Below are 10,194 nucleotides of genomic sequence, written 5' to 3' on the forward strand. Positions count from 1 at the left end.
TTTCAAATCCGTTTACTCATGAAATAAAACTATGAATCGGTTTTATAAATTCAATATACGCGATATAATCCGTTTTCATAGTTTTATTTCAAAATATTTTCAACTTTTGTTATATTTTTTATCATATATCATGATATATGTAAGCATGGAGTTTTTGTAGTTGAAGACTCCAAATATTGTTATTATCTTGTATATGATATCTGCTTTCAAACCCCGGGTGGTTTCAAGTTCACCAAAATTACAATCATGAGTGACACTCATTTTAATTGATATTATTCAATTGGGGTAATTAGGAACTAAGAAAACGAGAGCGTTCTCAATTAACCCTTGCATTATCAATGATTCTTACTACATACTGATTGAAATAGCAATATTTTTTTACTTTGTAATTTTTTACGTGTCCCGTGAGTAAAAAAAAGACCCTTGAAAAGTGATACTATTAAATTGAAACTTCTTTCGATTTGTTTCCCCCGCGGATTGTTTCCAATTACCCTATTCGGTTTCAGCCGTTTCGGGTAAAAAGGAACGGCAAGGTTTTTGTTTTCACTCAAATTTTGTAGGATAACATTAACTTTTATATATATAAGATTATATAGACAGATAACCAAACTAACGGTTAGCATACAAATTCGGCTTATTACGTTCTTATATCTTTTTAGAGCGTTTGAAGTTAAGTGTTCCCAATTCCCCACTCTCCCCTAACTCGGCGACACTACCCGAAAACTAACTTGTATATTCCCATTGGTAAGAGAGGCACATCTCTCTATGGCGCCAGCGAAACATGACCTCTGCACAAAATACCAAATTCTCACTGTCCAACAAAACCGATGTTTGACAGCGAATCACGCTCTCACTCTAGCACAGGAGACATATCAGGAGTTCTTTCTCACTTAATAATACAATGACTGATTAGAGTAGTCATGAGTAATGTGCAACCAAACAATTAAGTGAAATCACACTCAAGATCTAAATTACTACGCTTATAGAAAAGATTCTACTAAGCAGTTTGAAATGTCATCAAAATAACATCTCAGATCCCTCTATATACATGTAACATTTGAAAAGTGATGCTTGCTTTATCCAAGATTTCATTATCGAATTCTCATTCGATGTCAGAGTGACCTTCCCAAAAAAATCATTTAATCGATCTAGCCAGACTCAAGAAATCAAGAAAATTACAGAAAGATAATTGAGATCCGTTTTTGAAGTCGGCTAAAAGCGTACTTATACCGGGTCACCTGAGTTTTCGACTCACCGATCATTTGTAAGTTATAAGAATCAGTACGAGCTCAACCACGACTATTCTAGACAACTAACATCGTCTTAGCAAGACCAGCTCCTCCAAGCGATATCATATTCTATATCGCGCAAGATAAAGGACATTTTCGAACATTACCATACATTCGTGGTGTCAAATTGTAGTGTGAAATGATTCAGGGGTGGCATCGCGTGCGGGGTTCGATTCCGAGCGACATGCACGCTGTCAAATGTATTAAATTCGGGTAATATACGGCCAGTTCGGAAAGTTGGAACCTCGTTTGAAACACGTTAACAAGTCCCAAGAGCTCCATCGAGGCAATGACTTCTGGCGAGACCTCTCTGTCACTTGTGTTTTATTGTATTGAATACACTAACAACTTGTCTCCTAAAACGTATGTCAGCTACACATGCAATACATTCTACTATTGAAGACACCGTTACATGTAGCGATTACAATTATTACACCTTGTAGAACCGATTTTTTTTATTGCTATTTTAATCTGTCTTGATTAGATCCTAACATCTATAATCGATCCTATTACAGACCTTTTCTTCAAGTTGTTGTGGTGTAATGTTAATAAATGTTAAAGGTATGTTAAAATGAACTCAGGAAGTCAAAAACGAATAAGCATGACTAAAACTTTCTAATAAGAGAATTTTTTTTTATACTACGTCGGTGGCAAACAACCATACGGCCCGCCTAATGTTAAACAGTCTCCATAGCCTATGTACGCCTGCAACTCCAGAGGAGTTACATGCGCGTTGCCGACCCTAACACTCCTCTCCCTCGAGCTCTGGCAACCTTACTCACCGGCAGGAACACAACACTATTAGTAGGGTCTAGTGTTATTTGGCTGCGGTTTTCTGTAAGGTGGAGGTACCCCCAGTTGGGCTCTGCTCTAGATCTAGAATGACATCCGCTGTCCTGTGCCCTACCACACAAAGCGAGATGTCATTCACAGTGCCCATACCTCTCTTTTGGACGTAGTTTAAGGACATACCCGGGTCCTTTTCGACGTAGTTTAAGGACATACCCGGGTCCATGTTTTTGTACCTACAATACATATAAGAAATTACTGATAACGATACATCAACTATTAGTAATTACCTACTAATCAATTATTTATTTTGCCGTAAAAAGTAAAAAATGGAAAGAATACACTTATTATAACTCTTTAATAGGCAAATAAAAACAAAATTAACTCAAGTCTGGCTTGCTGATAGAGCAAAAAGTACTCTACGAAAAAATATAAAAAGAAGGTATAAAATGATGTATTTTTGAAAAACGCTGCCTAGACAAGGGTTAAGATACTTACTATCATTTCAAAAAGTTTAAATTTAACAAAATAATCAATTCGTTCAAGTTAAGTGTCCCCAGCACAAGTTCGCAACGCCAAATGCCATTAACCACTTAGAGGCGATGAAGTCAAAGCTGAATGGCAATAAAACGGCACGGATCTTGCGCGTCGCTTAACGCTGTCGTGTCGTGTCGTGTCGTGTCGTGTAGTGTCGCCATATTTACGACGCTCGCAAGGTTGTCACGCGGGAGAAATTATTGTGTTTGTTTTGGGATATTATTTCATAGTCATTTTAAATGTGTGTGACGTTTGTTGACTTTTGTGTAGGTTTGTTAAGGCTGGCGTAAAAAATAAAAGCGGATTTGAATTGTTTGTCAACGTCACGCAGATTAGATATACCTACACCTGACCTGACCCCTTGTGTTTGATGATATGAAATTAAAGTGTAAAGTGTCTTGTCTATTAACCTATATTCAATAAAAATGGCTAAGAACTTTTGCTTATGTTAATGTGTGTAAAATAACGTTCTAATGATCATTACATTACAATTGTAGATTTTCCATAACACATCTTAATACACCTGCCGGGCTAGGACATGATTGGCGCGAGAGTATCTTGCCTTAATTAATACAGTTAGTAAAAGACGGGTAGTCTATCTCGCGGCGAGATACTGTCGCGCCAATCATGTGCTCGGCCTACTGTCTATAACCTTTTGCGTCGAATGATAATTCCTAAGAAAGTTTATTTTTATCGCTTAGCTGCCACATAAAATGTTTGTAGACATTTTCTTTTGGAAGTTATCACATTCATGTATTTAGAAATATAACGTTTAAATAGATTAATAAATATTATAGGACATTCTTACACAGATTGACTAAGTCCCACGGTAAGCCCAAGGAGGCTTGTGTTATGAGTACTCAGACACGTACCGTAAAATTCGATGCGCGCAGCGATTGTTGACTACATGTTGTGTGTTTCTTCGTTTGTAGGTACTGTTAGCACTGTCTTTAACAACAAACTAAACTTCTTCAGACTCGTTTTAGTTAAAATCGCAAGTGTTGGACACGGAACCGAAACGGCCAATTAGCAGTTAATTGGGTTAAAAAGTTGAACGGCATAAATCTGTGGCAAGTTGGTAACCCTGCGGGCTGCGGGTGAGCGATGGTGTCGGCCCGTGCCATCATGCCATGTGGGGCTCCACCAACGTTGGAACATGGCACAGTGTTACTAAATACAGTAACATATATTCAATTTCAATTTCAATTTATTTAAAACAAAATGCAACTTACTTATATACGCGAACATGTTCGATAACTACACAGACAGTGTTGACATGTTGAATTTATTTATTTAATCTTTATTGCACAAAAGAAAACTTATCGTACAAAAGGTCCACCTTTTATGCCAAAAGCATTCTCTACCAGTCAACCTTAAGGCAAAGCAGAGAGATAGTGGGCGGTGCTACTACTACTAACAAAATATAAAACGTAAAGCTAAATTAAAATTTAACATACATCGAAATATTTACAATACATATAATATAAATACATATACCTAACATATATAATATAATATATAAATTATAAAACTAAAACTAGGAATCCTTTATTCTATCAGCAAAGAAAGCTGCAGAACTTACAGTAAATTTAATTGAATGTTAGTAATCCAAGGAGGATGCAACGACTGATCTTTCTTACGAGCCATAAGAGTCCACATTTGCACGGACTTGAAGAGAACGAAGTGGGGGAGTTTTATTATTAACGTCATATTTTCGTAAAAAAATGACAATGTCACAAATTGTCATTGCAAATGCCACCCAAAATTAGCTAGGTCCGACCCTAGGTACGGGACTTCCGGTTCGAGCGCCATCTTGATAGTTAGCATCGTGATTAATTACTTTGTTTTTTGCTCATTAATATTGTTTAAAGTGTAATATCGATAGCTTATTATACAGTAAACTAATGTGGTAGTGTGCAGTGAATGGAGAATTAATTTTGAAGCGCGTTTAACCACCATCTTGGAGTCAACGGCCGGTAGTCCTCGTGCTTCTTGTAAAGTCTAGCTATCGATTTACAAGAGCTAACAAATCACCGTACACTGTCTTGTACAACCGTACAAATTTTTGTCGTTTGTAAACCTCTTAATACCTTGACACTGGCGAAATAGTCCCACTGGGCTGAAGCCATAATTTTAAAAGAAGAAGAAGACCCTAGGTACTGAACTAGTGAACATAAGTACATACATCGCCACAAAGGGTAGCCACTTTTTGCGTGTAATCTGATGCTACGACAAGCTACTTTTGAAACTGAAGCACCATTTCAAACTGAAGATGTGCTACTTTAATTTACTTTGTGTCGGTATGTACCAACGTTGGAGCCAATATGCAAACGTGGAAACATAATATCTGTTATGATGAGTACGAGTAGTTCTTGACAAAAATGTGCACGTTTTCATGAAAATAACAAACGTATCCGTTCAGTTTATTTGTTATGACTGTTTGTGTTCGTTTATTTTGTACAAAAAAACACATTGTTGTACAGTATGTTCCAAGTTTAACTAAGTATGAGATTGTGATGTTGATTGTAAGAATGAGAAACCATTTTTTGCTACACAAATATTATATGGTGCGAGTTACAAAATATATAAAAATAAGATTTACAATTATCACGTGTGATAAAAGGAACGGGCTCAGCATAAGCTGCGTCAGCCATTTCATTACAATATGATGGCGCAGCACTGATTTTTTGTCCCCCCCCTTTTTTTTGTTTCATACCAGGTTTGATTTAAGTATATATTATTCTCACGTAGAATTGCCAGCTACTTACAGAATAAAAGTCATGTAATGTATCTACAACGTTATTTTCAATTACTTCCAGGTGTGGTTCCAGAACCGGCGCGCAAAATGGCGGCGCCAGGAGAAGATGGAAGCGGCTCGGCTCGGCCTGTCAGAGTATGGGTGCGGCGGCGGAGTCCCCAGGCTAGGTGGACTAGGACTGCCCGTGGACCCCTGGCTCGCGCCTCCCCTACTCACGGCACTACCAGGTAAGCAGCAGATGATTCTTCTTCATCCATCATTTCTCGTGACTGGAGGTCAGAACTACATAGGAATTTTATGCACGGACGCTCGCCAATCCGGAAGAATTTCCGCCTGACGGATAAACGCCTGTTTTCTAGATCTTTGACAAGCGTATTTTTATCAAGATTAGTGCAACGGGTCGCTGATTTTCCACACTCTTTCAAGGAAATCTTGGTAATTTATGAAGGCCATAACTAGAACTCATTTTGATGTCTTGACAAGTCCCAAAATACGCTGACACTGGTATAAGAATTCAGAAAAGAGGGACATTTTATTTATCTGCACTTCATTGCAAGGTTTTTTCCCCGAGAAGGGAATACGTATTTCGAGTGTTATGAATTATGATATAAACTTAGCTGAGGCCACAATCGGAACACTACACATTTTAAAGGAACATTATACGTGACACGATGTTTTTACTACAGGTTTCCTGAGCCACCCGCCCTCCGGCTACCCGAGCTACCTGACGCCGCCGGCCCCGGCGCCCGCGCCGCCGCCCGACCCGCGCTCGTCCTCTATCGCGGCGCTCCGCATGAAGGCCAAGGAGCACGTGGAATCCCTCAGCAAAGGCCTGCAGATGGTCTAATATTATCAGTACCTACTTCTGTAACTCAGATAGACGGTGCCAGATCTCGAATGCTATTCATAGGAAGACATGAATACCAAGGAGCATGGAAACCCTAAGGCCTGTACATAGATGGTCTAATCTTCCTCTAGTTACGTAAGTCAGATGGTGGCCTCTAGTGAGATTGCTGGGGTACCTATAACGCAATATCAAACGATCATAAAGTTCAGACGAAATGTAACGAAACCCGCATGCGTGTTCTTGCACCGTCTAAATGAGCTTTAACTCAACTAATAGATGTGGGAAGTCAAAGAATCCAACAAAACGGAAGAATCGATCCGAGTCGCTATTTCCTTGATAAATTACGTTCCTGTTGTTGCCGCATTGGTGTCGCGATTGGAGCGCTTTATCTGCCACTCGGTTTAACAAGGAGATCAACGATAACATCGCCAGGTTTACGCTGCTGCAAGTGCTGCAACGTTGCTGCAGTAACGCTGCATTCAGATTGTAACCTTTATTGCAATTATTCATTACAGCATTTCTTCTTCGACTTTGTACATCTATTAATTAGAGTGTTTGTGTAATTAAGACTCAAAATCCCTTGAAGAATTTATATTGTTGGATATTAAGGCTGGTCTTGACATCTATAATTATGTGTAGACTTCAATAACATAATATTGGATGGTTGAATTGGTTAATTATTAAATTATTTGATAATGGGGTCAAGAGTTCCTTTTACCTAACAGTAACTAAACAGCATACAGAGTGATTTGTTTCGGTGGACACAATTCATGTTTTTATAACAAGTTGTGATATTTGCCAATGTGACTTTTGTGTTTCAATATTTTTTATAAAGACTTTGTGTTTCCGGAAATGTATTTCTTGAGTTTTTTTGGTCTATTAATATTTTTAATGAAATACTCCACAGCCTGCAAAAACCTTAAATAACCTATTCTTATCTTTTCGGTAGTAATTTTGAATATGTCTTAATTGTTTCCAGACTTTCTTTAGATCTCTTCATCAGTATTCCTTAATTGTAAGACTTGCGTGATGAAAGCAATACTATTTTACGTTTAAAGACTTCGACACTGTACATAATTAAGGAGTCTACCAAATATGCGTTCCCTTGGTTAATGTATGTTTCATATTTATGTAAGACCTTCACAACCCTAGAAGTAGGTACGCGTCAAAATATTTTTTACCTCAGCAGCTCGAACAAGCCTACTTTCGTCACTCCCTGGAGTGAGGAAAGTGCGACTTTCCTAACTCCAGGGAGTGAAACAAAGTAGCTTTTGAATTTAGTGAAGGCCATGAACTGCCACTTCATACTGTTATTACAATCTTGGTTTTTTGTTTCTCTGTATTATTCTGTGTAATTCGAAATACATTTTGACTTTTAATACGTTTTCACTACTGAGGTGAAAAATTATCGATTCGCTAGTGATTCAATTATAGAATCTTTCGCTTTCTCGGGACTCGAAATAAACACTCGCAAGAAAAAGCAACTTTCCTCTCTTGTTGCACAAATAACTATTACCATTCTCTAGCAAATTAACAAAAAGAGATATGGCTCCATACATAGAACAATTACACTGCAACACCTATTTTTAACATGATCTGTAGAGATATATCCCTATTTGGAAAAGTATTCCAGAATGGCAAATACTTTTGGCGCCTTGTTTAATGTGCTGCCATTGAGGCTGTTCGTATTAAACTCTCGAGTATTTTGTTAAGAAATTGAAGAAGTTTTTTTTCAATATCTCACTTCTGTCCCGCGATAGAATAGATAGCGCAATCGATGTGTAAACAGCCGAAACTCTGGTCGAATGATATTTTGACATTTTTATATTTTTTCTAATATAACGTTTGGGTTGTGGGCGGTTTTAGCTTAGAATTGGTCAGTTCATAGAATGTATTGTAAATAATGTTTGTATTAAATTGTACATTTATTGTAGGAGTAGGCACCTATTTAAATTGCATATAAATATTATTTAAGAGTATACTGAGCTAGAGGTTTAATTGTGATTATTATTAATAGAAAACCTGTTGGTCTCGAATATTTTAGAATATCATATGATTCCGAATATCTATTCCAACATTAAAAACGGAAAAATAAACTAACGTGATAAAATGAAATAAAACTATGAAAACGGATTATATCGCGTATATTGAATTTATAATACATCCCACACACATTCATACAATATACGCGATATAATCCGTTTTCATAGTTTTATTTCATGAGTAACTATCGCGGTAAACGAAGAAAATATTAACGTGATAAAACTTAACAACCTTAACAAGTACTTAAACATACCTAAAGTTAAAAAATATGCCCAGAACGCTGGCTGAAAGTTGCTTGCTGAATGGCGATATGTATTCGCTGTGCAAAATATTCATCCAGTCTGCTTTTTATTGATTCCCCATACAAACGTACTTATTTGAGAGACAACTATAACAACTGGATAAAGTGTAATGGCAATAATTCAATTAAGCAAATGTTTACATGAATTATCAGACGATGCATTAGTTATCTCACTTCCACCACGCTTTTCATCTTCTTAAGGAATGTTTTCTGCGATAAAAACTATCTTATGCTCAAACTATCTCTATACCAAATTTCAACTAAATCGGTTCAGCGATTTACGTGTGAAGAGGTAGACAGACAGACACACTCGCATTTATAAAATTAGTATGAATAAAGGTAATATGGATTAGTATGGATTTGCAGAACTACCCGACATTCTAAAGTATTCGAAATTATTCGAATACACCTGTACCTTGTGTAGTTTACTTTCTATGCATCTCGCTCGCACATGTCAGTACGAGCGAAATTCATAGAAAGTAAATTACTTAGACGTTAGCGTATATGTCAGTGTTGACACTGTCAGTGACTCGTGGTAAGGGTACAGTCGCTGTATTTTAAGTAGTTATGGTCTGGGACTTTTTTTAAAGTGTGATTTATGAAACATTTTTACAAGTGCAGGTTTTCTTACTATAAGTAAAAGAGATTTGATATTATTTTTAATAATTTTCTGTCTTAAATTTATAGTAGTATTTTCAATGCTGTATACATTTAATTACCTATATTTAATAATAACTATTTGCTCACTTCACTCCACGGCTACTTGTATATATCGAAGGCTAAATAATTAAATGTTAGATTATTATTTATGTGTATATATATATCGATGTACGTAGGTATAAATACAATAATAATAACGTAAGAAAAATATCAAATATAGTACGAGAGATTAATAAATAAATGTGTTCTTATAACTGTAACTATTTTCATTATTCCCTTTTTTCAGTACCTGCATGTACCTATTTTATAATTTGTTAGGTATTTTGATGACGATCATACTAAATACGATCGCTCGCGCTTAATTGATGCACTCGAGATGCAGTTGCAAGGTCATATTAATTTCGACATAATGACAAATTGTAATAGGGCATTTTTTTCTGTAGTGATGCACTGGACTTTTTTTTCCAAAATAGGTAAATTTAATGTTTTTCCTACTCAGAATGACGAGCTCCTTCGTTCCTACTAGGAGGAAAAAAGTGTCCCAAGTTTTATTTTTCCATTCCGTTACCAACACTTTGCACGGCCGAGTACGGCGGTAACGAAATGGAAAGGACAAAATGTATGAAAATTTCGGGACATTGTTTCTTTTCTAGGAGCATGGAATCAGCTCGTGATTCTGGGCGCAAATAACATTAAATTTACATATCCTAAAAAAAAGTGCAGTGCATCACTAAAAAATGCCCAATAGCTTAACGCGTTACGCTTAAAGGTTACGTTCGGGTGTGCACTCTATCTTAAGGTCACACTTGAATCTCACCTTAAGTAAGAATGCATCCAAGTCCCGTCATCTCTTTTGGTCTGCCTGCACCCCGACCTGCACTATCTATGGTGCTCTAACCGTGGATCCCACTCGGTAACTATACTTAGGCCCACCTTATTCCTTTGCTCAGCGGTGGGACACTAAAATAAC

General features: G+C 36.9%; 1 protein-coding gene across 1 annotated transcript in view; it reads left to right on the forward strand.

The window, feature by feature from the left end:
- LOC134754989 (retinal homeobox protein Rx3-like) overlaps positions 1-6,230 on the forward strand; it is a 72,277-nt gene extending 66,047 nt beyond the window's left edge. Inside the window, exons 3-4 of the mRNA XM_063691473.1 lie at positions 5,435-5,600; positions 6,060-6,230. Of these exons, the coding sequence (XP_063547543.1) occupies positions 5,435-5,600; positions 6,060-6,220 (327 nt within the window). The 3' untranslated portion in view covers positions 6,221-6,230. The remainder of the gene's footprint in view (positions 1-5,434; positions 5,601-6,059) is intronic.
- The last annotated feature ends 3,964 nt before the right edge of the window (positions 6,231-10,194 follow it).

The sequence above is a fragment of the Cydia strobilella genome, chromosome 2 (assembly GCF_947568885.1).
Source record: "Cydia strobilella chromosome 2, ilCydStro3.1, whole genome shotgun sequence".
Classification (NCBI taxonomy): domain Eukaryota; kingdom Metazoa; phylum Arthropoda; class Insecta; order Lepidoptera; family Tortricidae; genus Cydia; species Cydia strobilella.